The sequence below is a fragment of the Oryzias melastigma genome, linkage group LG11 (assembly GCF_002922805.2).
Source record: "Oryzias melastigma strain HK-1 linkage group LG11, ASM292280v2, whole genome shotgun sequence".
Taxonomy (NCBI): Eukaryota; Metazoa; Chordata; class Actinopteri; order Beloniformes; family Adrianichthyidae; genus Oryzias; species Oryzias melastigma.
The window spans coordinates 25,026,160-25,046,422 of record NC_050522.1 but is presented as its reverse complement, the minus strand read 5'-3'; the positions used below and the strand labels follow the sequence as shown (position 1 = coordinate 25,046,422).

Below are 20,263 nucleotides of genomic sequence, written 5' to 3'. Positions count from 1 at the left end.
CAGCTAGCGCATAGCTGAACTACAAGCTAAATATTAGCTAAGATCCAAATTGGCCTAAAAACAAAAACTAAAAAATCTTAAATTAGCCAAAACAGTTAGCATGTAGCTGAGCTAAAAGCTAAATACCAAATTAGCCAAAAGAAATAACTGGTTAAATATGTAATTTAGCCAAAATAGCTAGTATAAAGCTAAACTGTTAGCTAAGCTCCAAACAAGCCTAAAAACAAAAAAAAAACCCAAATTAGCCAAAACAGCTAGCATGTAGCAGAAATATTAGCTAGATGCCAAATTAGCCTGAAAAACTGGTAAAATGTGTAATTTAGGCAAAACAGCTAGCCTAAAGCTAAATTGTTAGCGAAGCTCCAAATTAACCTGAAAACTAAAACAAATCCTAAATTGGCCAAACAGCTAGCATGTAGCCAAAATATTAGCTAAACTGCAAATTAGCCTATGAATCTGAAAAAAGCCTAAATTAGACAAAACAGCTAGCGTGAGGCTAAAATATTAGCTAATCTCCAAAATAGTCTAAAAATCCTTAGTAACTGCTAAAACGGTTGCTAAAGCTAGCATAAAAAGAGCTGGGAAAAAACGAGCTCAATATTTTAATAGCTAAAAGAGCTGAAGAACTATGGGGCGTCCAAAAGACGTACGGAAGAAAAATAATAATAATAATGTGGGTCTAAATTTGCGTTTCTGATCGTGTGTGGGGGGGCAAGGTCAAATGTGGAGGCGGGACTGATCCGGCCCTCTGGCCGTAGTTGACCCCTGACTTAAGGAGCTGAGTGATCCGCTGGGTCCTAACGCTCGTCTCCTTTGGCAGTTTGTGATCGGCGAGGACGGCTCCTGGGGGCTCCTGTATGAGCAGGCCACGGCGGAGGGGATGCCCGTCACCACGCTGCTGCACCACATCCTGGAGTACTGGTAAGGACGGAGCAGTGACGGCTAGCACTAGCAGTGACAGCTAGCGCTAGTAATGACTGCTAACACTAAGAATGACCGCTAGTGCTAACAATGGCCTTTAGCGCTAGCAGTAACGGCTGCTGCTAACAATGACAGCTAGCGCTAGCAGTGACGCCTAGCGCTAACAATGGCCTTTAGCACTAGCAGTGATGACTAGTGCTAACAATGACAGCTAGCGTTAGTAGTGACAGCTAACGCTAACAATAGAAGCTAGCGCTAACAATGACAGCTAGCGCCAACAATGCAGCTAGTCTTTTATCTGCAATTTTTTAAAATCTGAATTATCAACACGACGATTGGCTGATAATTATCTTTAAACGTAGTAAATTAGCACTTTTTTTTCGTTTTGTGTGAAAGCAATTATCAACTACAAATGATAAAAAATAAGTCAAAATATAAGACAATTAACTTAAATTAAAAAAGAAAAAATCCTAATACTTTCAACTATCATCTACTTGAAAGCGAAAAAATATTTTTTCCTCACAGTTTTTAACAAATTCAGGCATCAAGGGGTTAAATCCAGACTCACTTCCTGATTGAAAGACGTTTAAAAATGAAAGATTTATGATTGTTCATTAACTGACCACTAGTCAGTTTTTATTTACTCTACTGTAGATTTAATATATTGACAACTTCTCTGGGGGTAAATTTCTCATGAACCTTTTATGTTTACTTAATTTTAGCATTCCCTTTTAGGGAATCTGGTCCTCTCATCTTTTGTTCTACAAAGGAGATGATTTTACGTGTTTTAGAAAATATCTGTATCACTGCGAGGTGAGATGAACACGTTTAGCGCCTAAAAATGGGTTTAAATGAGTAAAAACTCTGGACTGTATATGAAAACTGGACTGAGCTGACTCCACCCCCTGGTGTTCCCAACAGGAAGTTAACATTTTCTTGATTATCTTAATTTTTTCTGTAGTTGAAGTTAAAACTGACCAATCAGATGGCTCGATTAGAAAGTGGGTGGAGCCTGCCTCCAACGTTCAAAACCCTCATGTGTAGCCTACGTTCCAGTCGAACGGATGTGGCCTTCCAACATGCTCACTTCTTATTGGTCAGAGTGGTTGCCATAGAAACTTAATGGCGACGTCTGGCTCCAACATGGCGGCTCCGTATCACAAAAAAATGGCGACTGAATTGACTTCATTAAGTTGGAGCAGGAAGTAAACGTTTCACACTCGGTCCAGTCCTCAGCTTAAACCCCGGAGGTCACATGACCTTTACAGCCATGAAGGTCATAGAACAAAACTAAGAAACATTTCTGTGTTTTAGCGAGAATCCCGACCCAAAGAGGGCGCCGCTGGTTCCTCTGCCGATGCCCAAAAAGCTCTACTTTCACATCGACCGCGAGATCAAGTGGGACATCGAGCAGGCCAAGCAGAACCTGGACATGTAAGGGTTCTGCTCGCTCACTGTGGGCGGGGTTTTGTGATGGGGGCGGAGCCAGGAGAAGCTGACGGGTTATACAAATGTTATTCTGTACGAGTAGTATAATTGTGAAATATAACATTTTTTTTGTTTATCTGTAATTTTTTTTTTTTTTTTAAGAAATAAGGTTAAAAACAATCAGAAAGTCAGTAATAGCAAGATTATTTTGGGAATTTTGGCTGAACTTTTTCAGTTAAAAAAAAATTTTCATAAAAAATGAAATAAATGCTTTTTTAATTTAAACTATCACCTCCTAATTTCTTTTTATACCTTTATTTGACAAATATTTTGACTCTAGTGTTGAACTTGTTTAATTCTTCGTTTTTTAAATGTGTTTCTTTCAGATTAATCAATGATCTTGACGTCTACGTCTTCAACTTCAAGAAGTTTGGAAAGGAACTTCCTAAAAAACACCGTTTGAGTCCCAACTCCTTCATCCAGGTGGCGCTGCAGCTCGCCTACTACAGGTCAGGATAAACAGACGTTTTCAGACCCAAAAAATAAAAGTTTGAAACCAGAAATGATTTCGTTTATCAGTCACTTTTATTTAAAATATCCAGAATTCCTGCTTTTTTTGTCCTTAAAGATGCAAATCTTTGATGTTTTTTTCCCAGAGTTCATAGCGAGGTGTGTCCGGCGTGCGACATCGCCTCCCAGAGGCTGTTCCGAGCAGGACGGACGGAGTACATCCGCTCGCCAACTAATCAAGCTTTAAAGTTCATTCTGGCTTTTGATGATCCATCAGTTTCGGTAAAAACAGGAGACTTTATGTTCTTAACATAGTTTGAGCCTTTCTCTAATTTTTATTCTTTGTCTTTGCTGCAGCGTGAAGCTAAGCTCGAACTGTTCAGAGAGGCGGTGGAGGCGTACACGGTCCTGACGGAACAGGTGAGCGAAACCAACGAGCTTTTTCCAGCGGTTTAACTGAAAAATTCACTCTGATTTTCAAAGCGTTCCAAGAGTATTTTAATTATTTAATTATGATTCTTCGCCTAAAACTTGTCTTTTTCTGGGACATAGTTTCTGCAACAATTTTAATCTTAAATTTTTGTATAAATGTCCTCCATCATCAGATAAATGTAAGAAACTCAGTTTTCATCAGAGTGGAGCTTTAACGCAATAAAACGGTGTCTAAAATACAATCATTTAAATATTCGGGAGATTGATATTTTATTGAATGAAAGATGACAGTTATTTGTAGTTTCAGGACAAAAGCGATCTTTTATTTTAATAAATGAGGCGGGAGATAGGAGATAGGAGGCGGAGCTTACAGCTATGAGGAATCCAATAACAAGGAAACCAATCATGGTATTATTGACTGACCCAAACTTGTCGACCGTCAGTCAGCAGCTCAACCTAACCAGAACTACCTAAAAAAACAAACAAAGCCCACAAACGAAGACTACCAAGGTCCAAACTAAAATAACAAAACCCAGCAATGAAAGACTGCTGAGGACAAAGAAGGGAAAAAGAAAATAGCATTATTTTTTAAGTAAGGATGACTTAATTAGCATTTATTACATTTAGATTAGTTAAATGTAACATTGGTTACTAGCTGTTCAGAGCTGCAATGAGATGATCCTGTGTGGCACAAAGCAGCTTTTATTTTGAAAGGAAGTTCTTAAAGCTTCTGTCTATCAGATTTTTAGAGATTCTAGGTCATTTTTATACTTTTGCTTTTGTTTGTGCCAAACAATAGACATAATTCATATTTATTATTAAAAAACAGACGGTCATGAATGCAAATTCATATTTCTTAAAGTCTAATGTAAAACTATGCAGCTCCTTCTAGGTTTGGATCAGTAGAAAATGAGCCCAAATGCCTCTTTTACTGTTAAAGGTCGTCGACCCCTCACCTAGAACAACTGGAGAAACTCTGGTGCACAAAGTCTCGCCCATCACTGTTGTGTGAGAGTGGACAGACACGCCTCCACCTGTGATCGGACTCCAGCTGAAGAGAACACCTGAAATCCAGCTGGATCAAACCGTTCTCCTAAAAACTTTATTATTTTCCACCGACACAAAATGAAAATTTTATGAGGAACAAAAGCTGAAAAAAACAGAATTCCAGGAGAAATGTCAAATGGACAGCAGTGTTCTCAGGAGAGAAATCCTAATTTTTTGGCTGAAGCCTCACAGGCAGACTGTAGTACAGCTACTGTCTGTATAAAAGTATATAAACGGTCTGAATATGTTTAAATATGTGGACCAGAGAAAAATCTGTGAATTTCGCCTGCAATTTTTCTTGTATTTTCATTCAAAAACATGTTGATTAGTTTGCTGACAACATTTGTTCTTGTTGTTTTTATGAAATTACAGCTAAAGACTTTGATTCTATTTTGTAAAAACAGTTTGTTAAACATTTTTGAGGTTTCCACAGCAAAATTTGTCACTTTGAGTTTTAGACCCGTAAAGGGTTAAAAATAAACATTGTAAATGTACACCTTTACGTGTGATTTCATATTGTGATTACAAGTGGCAAATATGGTAACTTAAAAAAAGGATTATCGCGATGAAAGTTTTCCAGATTTGCGATTAACGAATGAATGGATTCCCAGCCCTGGTTTATTTCCTCTCCTCTGACTCTGTTCAGGCTCTGAACGGACACGGGATCGACAACCACCTGCTGGGGCTCAAGCTGCAGGCCATCGAGGAGGGTCTCAGCATCCCCAAAGTCTTCATGGACACGGCGTACGGCCTGGCCACGCACTGGAGGCTGAGGACGGGGCAGGTGGGTTTCCACGCCGCTCTCAGACAGAACAGTCCTGTACTGTCTTCCTGTTTCCTCATTGAAATGCTCTCTGTCTGCATTCTGGGAATTCCTCTTTTGAAGCAACTTCTGTCTGAAAATCAGGACAGTCACATGTCAGTCTTGCTTCCTTTTTGGTGGAGATTTTTTATCGTTTTGTTTCTCATTTTGTGGCAAAAACACAATATAATTAATAATCTGAATACATATTTTAAAAATATTCATATTAATTGGAAACAGTTCACACATAGCAAAATAAATGTAGTGAAATAATAATGAGATTTTGTTACATGAATTCTCAAACAGAGAATTGTTCTGCTTCTCCTGGAGGACGTTTCAGTATGGCCACTAGGTGGCGATCATGTTATAGCATTACATCTTATTCCAGAAGAAGAAGAAAGTATGAGCAAAAAACTGTTTTAGACCACAAATAGCAAATAGTTCCTTTAAAATATTTCCCTGAAAGAGTAGAAAATTCATACAAAGATATTCATTTAGTTAGAATGTGTGTTTAGGTCGACCGAGCGTTAGCATTAGCCGTCCTATGGGAAATCCCATTATATGTTAGCATCATGCTAGCACACGTTAGCAATGTATGTTTTGGTCGACCAAGCGTTAGCATTAGCTGTCCTGTGGAAAATCCCATTATATGTTAGCATCAAGCTAGCTTATTTTAGCAATGCATGTTTAGGTCAACCGAGCGTTAGCATTAGCCATCCTATGGGAAATCCCATTATATGTTAGCATCAAGCTAGCTGATTTTAGCAATGCATGTTTAGGTCAACCGAGCGTTAGCATTAGCCATCCTATGGGAAATCCCATTATATGTTAGCATCATGCTAGCTGATTTTAGCAATGCATGTTTAGGTCAACCGAGCGTTAGCATTTGTCCGTCTCTCCTCAGGTTCCTGCTAACACCGACAGCGTGATGTGTTTCGGGCCCCTGGTTCCCGACGGTTACGCCGTCTGCTACAACCCCCAGGCGGACCACGTCCACTTCTCCATCACCGCCTTCAACTGCTGCGAGGACACCAACGCAGAGACGTTATCTCGCACCGTGAAGGAGACTCTGTGTGACCTGCAGGAGCTGCTGGAGCCGCCCGTGTAGCGCCGCCGCTAACCAGGATCCACCGCTCTGGCGCTAACCAGGATCCACCGCTCTGCCACACAGGAACAGACTGCTTCTAAAACCTTTTTGTACATCTTTGGGAACCTTTTATAATGCTTTGATTCTGAAAAGAGCTGATCTGGTGGCTTTGAAGTGATTTTTGATACTTTTTTAAGGTTCTCATGAAGCAGCGAATCTCCGTCTTTCTGCGTGATCAAGTTCTGTGATGGAAGCTTCAGCGTTTTCACCGTAAAGCGGCCAAAGGCAACCGGACACTCCAGAACAAACTGTACTCCTGTCACTGGTCGGGTCGGGACATAACCCGCCGTCTGAGACCGTCCCACTAGGAATAAAGCATTTTTACCTCTCCTGTGTTGGCTCTTTGTAGATTAAAAAGCGACTGAAAGGACCAAAGAGGACGATTACGAACCAGAGTCTTGTATTCGCTGCTTTGCTCCAACTGCCTCAGAATTGAGATGTTTTTGGATGTGTGGCCTTGTTGTCCTTTCAATCTGCAGGACTGGATAATAAAGTCTGTGATCACTTGAAGAGAAAAAATTTGAGTCAAATGTTATTTGGTCCATAATTTTCCCTGCAGTTCACCATCAGTCCACTGGGGGGCAGTAAAAAGGGCTTTTCCTGCTCATTTCAAGATGGCTGCCTCCGTTAAAACATTTGGAGGGAAAAAGTTAAGCTAATTTTTCTAAACTTTATAGAACAAATAACTCATCTATTATTTTTTTAAATAACTAATAGCTGTATTGAAAAATGTAAAATGTATATATATTATTTTTATAATCCAGCTACATCATAATAAACGTGTTTGGGTGAAATTTGAGACAGTAGGTAACAAATTAGCTTTTTTATCGAGCTAAATTAGGGCCAATATTATTTAAAACTCAGATAAAACAAATTGAAAGAAAATATTGTTGTTTGGGCAAAAATATGTAAAATGTCCAAAACTTTCTGCTACTCTAAAGTAAACGTAATTATTTTCAGCTTTGAATGTTTACGTTTTTAAGTTTCAAACCTCAAAATGTCCTTTAAAAAAAGTCTCAAGTGAAAAAAAGTTTTAAAATGGAAATTTTGAGTTTGAAACCTGAAAAGCAGAAAATAAATTAACTTTTTTTTAGAATAGCATTTTTTTTTATTCTTTTTGGCCAAACACTAATATTTTTTCAATTTGGGTTTCAAATAATATTGACCCCAATTTAGCTCCATACTTTTTTTTGCATCTTATGCTAACGATTTGCTAAATGACATTACTGATAAATATCTGACGCTGTCTGGTCTCAGCATTTCCAAAGTGGGAAATGCATTCTATCAATTTTGCAGGGATCCCAAACTTTTGCACATTATTTTTAGGGCCGGGAACCGATTAAAAAATTAACTAATTAATCGCAAACCTGGAAAAAACTAATCGCGATATTGCTATAATTTTTTTTGTTTCAATATTTGCTGACCAATTATTATCTGTGAATAATCACAATATGAAATCACACACAAAACTCTACATTTAGAGCATTTATTTTTAATTACTGCTGTCAACCGATTACAAAAAAAATCTGATTAATCGCACTTTTGTGTTGGGATTAATCACAATTAATTGCAATGTTTGACCAGGTCAAATTTATTTGTGTAATATGGCACCAGATCACAGATAAAATAATCATTTTTTTGTGTAAAAGATTATCTAAAATATGAAGAGTAAAGTAATTAAAAACAATAGAATACTTATTTTTTTGTAAGTAACCATTGTATAAGTGGAATAATACTTGCACAAAGGTTTTAACGCACGACGTGGAAGCCTGAACCGCCAAGTTAAAGCGAACATTAATACGTTAATGTTCGTAGTCCTCTTTTTTTTCTTTTTTTTTTAAGGTTAAATGATGGAAAAAGAACGTCTCATCTGTAATCTGATGCATTTAGAGGATTTTTCCATCTTTATTTGGCTTCTTTATGCGCATTAACATAACGTTTTACCTGGAGTGTCCAAACTCTTGATCCCAACTATCTCAGATATTACGACATTTTTGTTGATTTCAATAAATGCTTTTAAAAAACATCTTGACTAAAAAATAGAGGTTTTATTTATGTCTATTTTATCACATTTACAGGGTCAATGTTCCTGCAAAGAAAACGTTTAAATCTATTTTAACCAAACTAGTTTATTAAAGAGGTTCTTCCTGAGGATTTCTATAGAAACACATTTTCCAAACAGCTGTTAGGTTGGGACACATTCCAGTGAAAAATGGCAGCAAAGTGTCAAAAGCAAAAAGCATCAAATTAGTCAGTAAGTTGTGTTTGTTTGTTACTCAGTGAGACCTGAGAGGTATTAAAGGAACACTTTTTTATTGGTTCTGGCATGAATTGATTTAAACCTGTCTGATAATTGTCTTGTTGGTTAAGCAGCTGAGTTCCTCCTTAATCAATTTCAGCTGTATTGGTGTTCATGAATTAACAACAGGTGCACTTCAGTGGCAACAATTAGAAAACCCTCCAAACAGGACTGGTGTTACATGTGGAGGTCATTTCAAGTTTCTCCCTCTTGATCTTTTTTGGCTGGTTTCCACTCGTGCTGATTTTGGCTTGATAATTATCTCTACTGGCAGTATGAGGAGATTCCTTAACCCTACAGAAGTTGAACGGTTTGGTGGTGGGTCAGTGATGGTCTGGGGAGGCATATCCATGGAGGGACGCACAGACCTCTACTGCCTAGGAAATGGTGCTCTGACTGCCATAAGGTATCCAGATGAAATCCTTGAACCCATTGTCAGACCCTACGCTGGTGCAGTAGGTCCTGGTTTCCACCTAATCCACGACAATGCCCGGCCTCACATGGGAAGAGTATGCAGGCAGTACCTGGAGGATGAAGGAATTGAAACAATTGAATCGCCTTCACCATCCCCTGACTTAAACCCAATAGAACATCTCTGGGACATTATGTTTGGGTCCATTAGGCGCCGCCAGGTTGATCCTCAGACTCTACAACAGCTCAGGGATGCCCTCACACAGATCTGGGAGGAAATGCCACGAGACACCATCCGTCGTCTCATTAGGAGCATGCCGCCACGTTGTCAAGCATGCATACAAGCTGGTGGGGGCCACACAAGAGACTGAAAAGCATTTTGAGTTGCAGAAATTAAGTTTTGGAAAAAATGGACTAGCCTGCCACATCTTCATTTCACTCTGATTTGATGTTGTCTACACAATTGAGCCTCTGTAGGCTGAAAACTTTTATTTCCATTAAAAGACTTTCATCCTTTTGTTCCTAAGACACTGAACTGTTATTTGTATAGATATCCAACTTCATATTGAGATCTAATGTGTTTCTTTAAAGTGCTCCTTTAATTTTTGTGAGAAGTTTATTTTTATTAATCACAAATTCAACATTTTGTCACACTGGAAGTTACAAAACAAACCGTGTTTCATAATTTTACAAAAAAAATTAATAGATTCTGAGCAGCCAATAGAAGAACAAAAACATCATTTACATTTAAAGCGCTGCTGGGAAAATGGGAGGCGTCTCAGAGCTCCACGGTGATTGGTCAAGGCTAGACAGGAAGTTACGTATCCAGCGGCTGTTTCAACGTTTATTTAATACCGGAACAAACAAACGCATAAAGTCGATCGTCTTCGCTTCTGCGGGTCAAAGTCAGCAGGTGGGAAACTGTTTCCTTTATCGGACACCTGCGCTGGAAACAGCTGAAGATTAACAAACGAAGATGGCTGAGTTAGTATTTTAAATCGCGTATTTTTTAAATTTTATTTTACAAACGGATAGTTTGTTTTATTAAAAATGAGCGACTCGAAGGTTCCCCGTCGGGGAGGAAGATGGAAGCGGAGCACCGGCGCTCTGGCCCGGCTCTTCCTCCCGCTCCTCGGTGCGTGTTTCTGGGCTGCGGGAGCGGCGTACAAGCCGGTGATCATCGTGCACGGACTGTTCGACAGTTCCCAGAATTTATTAAACCTACAGAGATTCATCAACGAGGTGAGGACTCAACCGGACCAGCGAAGTAAACAAACATTTATGAGATCCATGTTTATGTAAGAGCCAGAAAACCGAATATATCTCATGTTATTAAGCAAAAATCACAGTTTGCTGCATTTATCAAGATCAAAATCCAGATTTTAATTGATATTATGACTAAATACGTTAATTACATATCATAGAAAAACATTTCTGCGCATTTAGGTTTGATTTTAGTTACTTATTTGTTTATTTGTCTACATTATATTCTTTATTTTTTGTGTTTGAACTCATTTAAGATGAATTTGTTCAGTAAATGTCAGTTTTTAAGACAGTTTGGACCAAACAGGAACTTTAATTCACGTGATTCTGAAGACAATAAAAAATTTCCTTCTCTTTCGTTCTTCCAAAACAACTGTAGAAAGGCGTATTCTATTTAAATGTATGGTTCTGCTTCAAAAAGAACATTTTTCTGTGTTGCATTTGCTTAAAAATCACTTTTCCTTTCTGTTTTAACCTCCGCTGGACTGAATATTTGCAGGTTAAACAGCAGATAACTGGTTTCTGGTGTTCATAAGTTAAAAGAGTTTCCTGTGTTTCTGCAGTCTCATCCAGGGACCAACATCTCCATCATCGACCTGTTCGACGGCTATAAGAGCTTGGACCCGCTGTGGATGCAGGTGGAGGGCTTCAAGGCGGTTATCTACCCAATAATGCAAAATGCGGCGGACGGCGTTCACTTTATCTGCTACTCTCAAGGTGACGGAGCGCATTCCTGCACACGTACATCCAGATTCCAGCGCATGGATCTAACTCTCAAAAACATTGAGTTGATTCATTTGGAATCTTAAAAAGCCTTAAAAATTGTGCTGTTCTCCATTTTTCACATTTCTTGTCAAAAATATAATTTTTAACTATGATTATTTAATCAAATCATGGAAATTGCATAACAAATTCGTATGTGTCGGTAGACTTAAAGCTTATCAGAGGTTTAAAAAAAAAAAGTAGCGCGCTAAAACATCACAACACACAGGAAAAGAACTTTAGATCATAAAATGGGAATAAATGATTATAAATGATAAGTAATTCATAAAATTTTGATTTTTATGACCTTAAAAAGTTTGGAATTTAGCTTGAAGAAACTCGTAGGAATCTTGATTTCTTATTTTTTTATTTTCTGCAAGTGGATGCATCAGAAAAAGGGGCGGAGCAAGGAGCTTTTGGCCCCGCCCAGCGTATTTCCTACCTCACAAATACGATCTTTTACCAACATTTTTTTCTTTCTGCTCCTGTTTCACAACAAGTTGAATAAAAAATAAACTCAATGTTCTTTATATATGTTCTCCTTCATCAGAGAAAAGCCACAAAAACGTCTTTTTCATCAAAGTCTAAAATGTTTTGTATCAGCTTTTGTACTTGATATCTGGCAGCAGTGAAATAGTTTTTTTAGTTACTAAAAGATTTCAAATGTGTTGTTTTTCATTTGCTGGATTTTTTGATGGATTTAAAGCTTTTAGCTTTCAGTTTTGGCAGTAATCATGTGACCTCATGATCACATGACTTGATTTATGTCTGAACAAACCTCCCATCGTGATGGTAAACGGCAGGAGAATCTTTCAAAGCAGATTTGATCCTTTTATACATCTGAATTCTTTCTGATTCATGTAAAAAAGTTAGTTATATTATGATGGAACAAAAAAGGATATCATTTAGAATTTATACCATCAACCATTTCTATCTCCAGTTCTACATTACACAAGCACATTTCTTAATCATTTTATCAGCAAAAACTTCCTCTTTGTGGTTAAAAACATAAACATGTGACACCAGAGTTTTTATATTTTTGACTAGAAGATGTTAAACTTCCCTGATGGAGTTCATGTTTCTGATTCTTTAACATGTTTTGTGTCATTTTTCTCATAATGGAGGAAAATCGTAAAGAAAATAAAGATTAAAATTTGATTTTTTTATATTTCTAATTCAAATTATTGTGAATCAGCAGCAGTTTAAAGAGAGATGTAGAAAATGGGCGGAGCCACAAGCTTCGTTTGACCTCTCAGTAAATCATCAGAGCACATGTGTCAAAGACGAGGCCCGGGGGCCGGATCCGGCCCTCCAGATCATTTTATTCTATTATTAATGACCCGATGTTATCTTGAGCTCATTTCTAACTTGTATAATTTTGACAAAATATATTTTTATGGAGAGTAAAATATTGAAAGTTATTTAAGGTTTAAGTTGATTTATTCTGGAATAATATTCCTGCATTTTTATTATTCATAACTATGTTAAAAAGTTACAGTTTTAAAGTTTAAAAATTGATTCTGCAGCTTTGGCATTTACTACGATTTTTTTTTTAGGCTATTTTGGAGTTTAGCTAATATTTTAGTTGGTTATCAGCTTCAGCGTTTTGAGTTTGACACTCCTGGGGGGAAGCAGAGTTGGCCCCGCCCACACCTTACAGGTGAATCTCTAATGAACTCCTGCCGCTCTGCAGAAACTATGTTCTAGAAAATGACACGTTTTTCGATTTTTGTCTGAGAACGGCATCATTGGAATGAAAAGCAGACTGGAGACAGTTCAGAAGATGATTGGAGTTGGACTTCACGTGTTTGTGTTCCTGCATCCTCACAGGCGGGCTGGTCTGCAGAGGGATCCTCTCCACCCTCCCTGAACACAACGTCCACACCTTCATCTCTCTGTCCTCGCCTCAGGCCGGCCAGTATGGAGGTGGGTCGGGGTGATTCTGAGTTCATGATGATGCATGGAGTGGATTTGTCTTCCTCTCATCCTCCTCTGTCTTCCTCCAGACACCGACTACTTGAAGTACGTCTTCCCAGAGTTTGTGAAGTCAGAAGTCTACCGTGTTTGTTATTCTGGGATCGGTCAGAAGTTTTCCATCTGCAACTACTGGAAAGGTGAGTCCTGAAACCGTCTGTGTCTTGATGCTTCTGGAGGTTTCCTCACTCCCCCCCCCCCNNGACCCCCACCACAGAGACATGTACGTCAACAGCAGTGACTATTTAGCTCTGCTCAACGGCGAGAAACCAAGTCCAAACTCCACAGGTCGGTGTCGACTCGAGTCGTTGTGTCTCTGAACTTCTATGGAAAATGACTGAAACACTTTTATTTATTCGTGGCTTCAAACCTGCAGAGTGGAAGGAGAACTTCCTGAAAATCCAAAAGCTGGTTCTGATCGGAGGCCCGGACGACGGCGTCATCACGCCCTGGCAGTCCAGGTGAGTCGGGCCTTCCAGCGCTCTGACCACGAGCTCCAGCTGACGTCCTTCTTGACCCGTTTGAGTTCCTTCAGGGCTCAGAATCCATTTACTTTAGTTTGTTTTGGCAGGAAAAGTTCTACTTATTAAAAATTCCTTTCTGCATTCCAGAACTACGACATTTATGTACTTTTATTTCTTTGTTTGTCGTGTCCCTGAGTTTGCAACGATTCCTCACAGCTTGTTTTGAAGCAGCATCGCTGCAGCAACCAGCTGGTCTGATGATTTCCTCATTGACTTGGTGAAATATATCAGTGCGTCTGCTGTGCTGCTTAGAACAACTCTTCCACCTAAAGAAAAGCTTAGAATATTTTGTTTTTTTCACTGTGAGAATGGTAGAACTTTTCTTTAATATATGTGGCATTAGTTTTAATATAATTAAGTTCTATAATTTACTATAATTATAATTACTCAATCTAATGCCACAGACAAAAATACAACCGCCTCAGCGCAACGGAGAGACAGCAGCAGAATTTTTATGACTAGCTTCCGTCATGAACGCAGACGAGGTTTACGCCATTACAGAACGGAGCAACAGCTGGGCACCTGCAGGGCGGCGGCTGCCAGATCGCCGCCAGCAGCAGGTCTGATTGGTCGATACATAAATGTCTCCGGACGGCAGCCGCCCAGTAGCCTCGGGGAGATGTTCCTCATTCTCAGCACACAAGAAAATATGTGAGGCGGACAAAATTACATTATATTTAAATACACAATGAAACTATTTTCATCAAAGCAAAATTATAAACTCGAAAGGGGCCAGAGGGACGGCAGTCTGAAATCGGCCGGTCGTCCGGTGATTTTAGGGACCTGCAATACCTCTTTACTGCCACCGGGCTGCCATAGCATGACAGCATGACACCAGCTGCCAATGAGGTCGCTGCACTGGGACTTTGCTGAATCGCTGAATCTTCTTGCGTATTTCCAGGAACCCAAATTTAACCACAAGATTTCCCGTTTTTGGTGTTCTTCTAAGCTGAATTTCATTTTCCAGTTATTTGAAGTTGCGTAATATGTTTTTGTTATTTCTTGGAAAAGAGGAGAGTAGCATTAATATAGGAGTCAGCAGTTAAAGTTATTAAATCGATCTTCTAAACGGCCAGGAGCCTGATGAAAAACAAGCTGGAACTCGAGTTTCTGTTTTACCTCAAATCCACGTTTTTTAGGTAAAACCAGCAGAAACCATCGACCATCAGAGAATCGGCCCGCGGCTGCTTCGATAATCTGTTCTGACTGCTGTTCCAGAGTTCACAGAGGGGGAATCGTTCCTCCTGGAATTCCCGGAGGCTTTTTTCCCCACAAATTAAGTTCTTTGTCATTAAAAGTCAAAAATATTCCCCGTATTAAAGCATCAGTGAAGAGACATGAATCCAAGACTAGGAGGGATGACCTTAAAGAGGACAGAGAGACTCTCATCCGTGACTTTCATGTGACGCTCACATGTTTGTCGTCTTTCCACAGTCAGTTTGGGTTTTATGACGACAACGAGACGGTTGTTGAGATGCAGCAGCAGGACGTGAGTTCCCGTCTGTGCTAACTCCTCCTACATCACAGCCGCTTCAAGTCCCACTAAAGAATCCTCTGCTTCTGCTTCAGTTCTTCTGGAGCGACAGCTTCGGCCTGAAGACGCTGGCCGCCCGGGAAGACCTGATCATCTGCACCTTCTCCGGAGTCCAGCACATCTACTGGCACTCCAACGAGACGGTGTTCCGCGGCTGCATGGAGAAGTGGCTGGTTTGACCCCGCCTCCGCGAGGACGGACGAACGCCCGTTTTATCCCTCGGCCTCGGCGGGGGAGGCTTGACCCATTCTTACTCATTTTGCACGTTACATGTTTTAGGATTGTTTTTGTCTAAAGTGGGTGGAGCCAATTCAATGCAACAACCATCAGATGAACTCCACTTTTATCTGGAGTTACAGGAAGAAAACGTACCAGCACCTTTAACGTCGCAGCTCGACTCAGGAGTTTAGGAGTTACTGCAGATTCTCACCGATTCACTTCTTCAGAGATGAATCCAAAACCTTCTTAACCCTTTAACAGCCGGAGCTCCAGTGTTACGTTCTTTTGTTTCCTGTAACTTTTCATCCGTTAACACGGTAACTCCCTCAGATTCTGACGGAGGATGTTACGTTACGTTACGTTTTTGTGTTTAGGCCTCAGGGGTTAAAGGGTTAAACGAGCTTCACTCCGGAGATGTTTTTACCTTTTTGAGAGCCACGATGTGAACGCTCTTTAAACGAACATTATTTTATGTTTTTAGTGTTAAATACGCAAAAGTGTTCCACAGATTCTCTTTTTAAGCTTTTCTGAGTCCAAAAATAAAAACTTGGACTCATCACATCTTTACAGTCCCGTATTTCCAAATAGAAACAAACAAAAACTTTTATTCTGAAGGTACTGGAGTTCGATTTCCTTTGGGAGGACTGTACCGCTTTTAAATTTAAGGAGAGATTAAAAGTCTAAGATTATTCAAGGACAGAAAACAAGAACTTTTAATTTTAACTTTTGTGATAATTCGTTTTAGTATCTTTAAAAACGAAGATCATAATCGCTCGATTGAAATGTCAAAAAAAGGGAAATTTAACCGAATAATTTGGATTTACAGAAAAGTGCTTTTCATTTTGGGGATTTTTTTGTTTGTTTTTTAGATGTGATGTAAAAAGAAAAGACACAAAGGGAGTCAATGTTTTAGGAAAGTCAGCTTCCCATGATGCACTGGGGTGGCTACAGACCAATGTTGTGATACATTGTGGTAAATGGAAGAAGAACGTAGGGAGCTGAGGTTCTTGAAGGAGGTGGAGGATGATAATATTGAGATTTTAGGAAAGACGGAGAAGAAAAAGATGGAAAATGACCGGATGGTGGGATGGAATCAGAATGTAGAAATGAGATTAATATCCAGACTCATAAGGAAGAGTTCTTACTGACAGAAATCTTCCTCAGAAAGAGAATTTAATCGTTTAGTTTGAGAAGTTTGGAAGCGACACAGGAAGTGTCCCTATGATGGGAATGTAGAGCTGGGATTTGTTTGAAAACGCAATAAAAGGATTTTAGATTCGCAGATGTTAGAGTTGGAAACAGTGGATGAAAAGGAGGAGCTCCGGGATAGAGCCCTGGGGTACACCGCAAAAAATTACTGTCTTAATTCTGGGGATAAAAATTACTTGTTTTAAGTAGAAACTGAAGAAACAAGTCAAACAATCTTCCAATGTAGCTTTTAAATTTTACTTGAGAAAATTTCTTGATTTAGGAAATATGTAAATTGGAAAAATCTTAGAAAAATTAAGCTACAAATGAAGACAAAAACTGTGAAGTCGGAGCTTCATTCAGATTGTTTTGTTATTATAAATGAGAAATTAAATCTTAAAATTAAAGTGTATTTCTTGTTTTAAGACTAAAAGTAACAAAATCAAAATTAGTTGTGAGTTCTCAGTTCGGCTTAATTGTGGAACAAATTGGCCCCAAAACGAGTCAAATTTGATGAACTTGTGATATTTGTGGTCACATGTTCAAATGCTGAACGATTTTTCTTAAATTCAGACATTTTCTTGTCCTTAAATGCTTTTTTATATATATTTTGTCTACATTTACAAACAAAATGAGACAGAAAACTCACATTCTTTAAGCAACTTTAGTCGTTTATGTGTCTAAAATCAAGATAAATATGATTTTACGTCTAGTTTTAAGATGAAATCTCTTGAAATGACAGGAAGACTTCAGACTCGAGAGGAACTTCTGGGAATCTGGAGACAGTGATGAGGAGAGGCGATGAAGACGGATGGAGGGAGAAATAGTGTCAGAAGAAGCATTACAGCTGAGGAAGAGGAGGATGAAGAGTAAAACACTTTACCTTTTTGGATCAAACTTCTTAAATTATCAAGTTTAGATTCTTTTTTTTATATATATATAAAATTGTCCAAAGTTTCCTTTCCTTTAAGCCTTAAAGCTGCTCGTAGTGAAGCTGGAATCACAGAACTTTTTCTCTTCTTGGATAAATGTTACAACTTTGACTTTTAAAGCACATTTAAAGCTGTAGCTTTATTTATCGGCGCTCGAACACACCTGCTAACAGGAGCTGAAAATGTTAGCAGGACAGACGTAATGACGGAGCACTACAAAACAAGAGCGTCAAAATCATCTGTGGACTTTTATTTTGAAAGGGCACAGCCGTGATCAGATTTTCAGATGACTCCGGAGCCGGGCGATGAATCGTTTTATCAATCAATTTAAATTAAGACACATTTAGCCATTGACTGTCTCTGTGAATTGGCCCCTCCCCCCTGGCGTTCCGAACAGGAAGTGACCCCAAGAAGCCAAAATCCCGTAAAGAAATAAACAGCTGTCATTCTATTGGTCAGAATGACCATTCTTGTTCTTGAAAATCTTTTTTTTTTTTTGTAGTTTTATAAACTGGCCAATCAGATGCCTCAATTAAAAGTGGGCGGAGCCTGCTGACCCCTACAGCAAACGATTTTTATGTAGCCTGCTTTCAAGTGGTGGGGGTGTGGCCTTCCATCAAACTCGCCCCTGTTGGCCAGAGTGGTTGCCGTAGAAACGATGGCTTCCATTATGGAATTGACTTGATTTGGTTGAAACCGTTTTCTTTAGAAGACAGTCAATGGTTGCTCTTGAGTTCAGGCCAAATTCTCCAGGAGATTTCAAAATAAAAGCCTTTTTTTGGGGCTCGTTTGTACATTTTTGCTTAAGAAAGTAAAAAGAGGAACAAAAATCAGAGATTTGACCCTTTGGTTGTGTCGCCCAGCCCTCCATGACACTTTAGCGTCCATTGACTTCATTTAGAATGAAATGCCGTTAAGGACGGTAGCGACGTCAGCGCGTCACATTTACCTCAAGAATCTCGGCGTATCATTTATCTTCATGTACAGATATAACTCTTCTAATGCTGCAGGCCTTTCTATATTTGTACTGCTGTGTTTTCTAGATGCCCATTTTCTATGTGGACGCATGTGCGATGCCATCGTTACGTATATCATGTCAGAACCACGCTGTGCTTTGGGGCCGTTCTCCTCGTTTGCTTTCGTAGGTGAAGCCTTAAGTGTCGACACCCATGACCAAAGTGCTCCGAGCGGCCCGCCGCCGCCGCCAGTGACCGTGCTAAAAGTGAGGGATCGAGTGGAGATGTTCACTGACCCGCCCGCTGGTGCATGTGTCACCGCCTCCCATCACATGTAGAGATCTCAGGTGTTTGTTTAGATGAGGGATGCATGGATTTACCTGTAGGAGGATGAAAAAGGGATAAAAAGTGATAAAGTAAGTGAATTTTTCAGTGGTATGGATAGCACACATGGACAAAAAGGAGGAATTATTTTAATGTTGAGATTTTATCCTTTTGTTTCTTGTTCTCTTGTACAAATTATCTAATTCAGAACTTCTATGTTTGCTTTGTTTAGGAATTTACAGTTTTATTGTCATAAAAATGATGTCATAAGAAACTTTTTTAAAACTAAAGCTGATATTTTAACAATTTCTACAGTGTTTGTCCTGCAAAAGAACATTTCTAGAACCTCATTTCATCAATAAAAGGGAATATTTAACTAAGATGTTTGTTTGTTTTCATTTGGACAATAAAGTTTATTCAATTTAGATTGTGCAACATTTTTAAAAACAATAAGTTTAATTTACCATTCATTTTAAAAAAGTGCCATCCATCCACAAAATAAAAAAGAATACAATTAAAAAAATGGACAGAAGTAATTAAGATTTAAAAATATAATAATAAATTGGAGTTAAAAGATAAAAATACTGTTTTTCTTTAGTTATTCAATTCTCCATCTCATTTAAATGAGCATTTCAATCAATAAATGGTCATAAATATTTTAGAATATTTTTCATCATTTGTGACTTTTATTTCTTGCCGTCTTTTAGGTTCACAGAGAACGTTGAACAAATGTCAGAGGTCAAACGAAATGGGATTGATTGTTCTGAAATGGAGAAAAAAACATGGAAAAGCTTAAAACAAACATAAACAAAAGATTGGATTGAGATCATATATTGGGCTGAGTTTCCTTGACTAGTACAAAACATTTTTGCACAGAATAAAACTAGTTTTGTGTATTTCTGGTGATTGTTTTAAGGATTTTATCTTATTGTTTGGGCTGAACACCACAGCACATCTTAGGGATGAAATGTTACTTATGTTAATTATTAAATGTTAATTATCCCATTAATGTGCAGCTAAAACGACCAACTTGGGGACATCAAGTCTGTAAAATATACAATAAAATTTGCTTTTTCCAATAATCAAAAACTTAAACTTGTAAACAAGCCAATATACTAATTTACTGCTTGTATAAAATCACGTTGAATTTGACCATTCTCCTACAAAAATTACATGTAATCTACAACACATTACTACAATAACTTACTATTTTCATACAAAGGCCTTTTTTCTGTTAAAGTTAGAAATTCAAAAGGGCTATTTCATATATTTATTACATTTTTCAAAGGAAAAATAATAGTCTCCAAAATGTCTTCAGTGTTTTGGATTTGGGTTAAAGTTTCAGACATAGAAAATCTAAAAAAGAACATTTTTAAATATTAAATTATGTATATCCTAGTAAAGAACTTTCAAAATTAAGGTTTGGCTCTGAAGAAAATTATTGTTTCTTTGGGTTCAAAACATTGAAATCGTTGACCAGTTATTTTTAAATTTCATGTACGTTAATAGTAGTTAGGCCTTTTTTTCTGGTGTTCTTCTAAAGTTATTGCTTGGGTAAAATTAGAAAAAAAAAATCATTTTGGTGTAATT

General features: G+C 38.4%; 2 protein-coding genes across 2 annotated transcripts in view; both read left to right on the top strand.

Annotated features, from left to right (window-relative positions):
* Positions 1-6,806, top strand: part of cratb (carnitine O-acetyltransferase b) — a 17,346-nt gene extending 10,540 nt beyond the window's left edge. Inside the window, exons 9-15 of the mRNA XM_024298260.2 lie at positions 821-921; positions 2,236-2,355; positions 2,736-2,858; positions 3,006-3,141; positions 3,217-3,279; positions 4,985-5,122; positions 6,045-6,806. Of these exons, the coding sequence (XP_024154028.1) occupies positions 821-921; positions 2,236-2,355; positions 2,736-2,858; positions 3,006-3,141; positions 3,217-3,279; positions 4,985-5,122; positions 6,045-6,248 (885 nt within the window). The 3' untranslated portion in view covers positions 6,249-6,806. The remainder of the gene's footprint in view (positions 1-820; positions 922-2,235; positions 2,356-2,735; positions 2,859-3,005; positions 3,142-3,216; positions 3,280-4,984; positions 5,123-6,044) is intronic.
* Positions 6,807-9,836: 3,030 nt separating this feature from the next.
* ppt2b (palmitoyl-protein thioesterase 2b) lies at positions 9,837-19,050 on the top strand. The gene is made up of 8 exons (XM_024298262.2): positions 9,837-10,239; positions 10,824-10,977; positions 12,853-12,948; positions 13,029-13,135; positions 13,200-13,284; positions 13,373-13,457; positions 14,955-15,009; positions 15,090-19,050. Exons 1-8 carry the CDS (start codon positions 10,048-10,050, stop codon positions 15,231-15,233), a joined length of 918 nt encoding a protein of 305 aa, XP_024154030.1. The 5' UTR covers positions 9,837-10,047; the 3' UTR covers positions 15,234-19,050.
* The last annotated feature ends 1,213 nt before the right edge of the window (positions 19,051-20,263 follow it).

What these genes read in the sequence shown, in the direction of transcription:
- ppt2b (XM_024298262.2), top strand. Translation starts at nt 10,048, where the DNA reads ATGAGCGACTCGAAGGTTCCCCGTCGGGGAGGAAGATGGAAGCGGAGC. An exon ending in CTTTATCTGCTACTCTCAAG is followed by an intron (nt 10,978 to 12,852) that starts GTGACGGAGCGC and finishes GCATCCTCACAG; the next exon opens with GCGGGCTGGTCTGCAGAGGG. An exon ending in ACCAAGTCCAAACTCCACAG is followed by an intron (nt 13,285 to 13,372) that starts GTCGGTGTCGAC and finishes TCAAACCTGCAG; the next exon opens with AGTGGAAGGAGAACTTCCTG.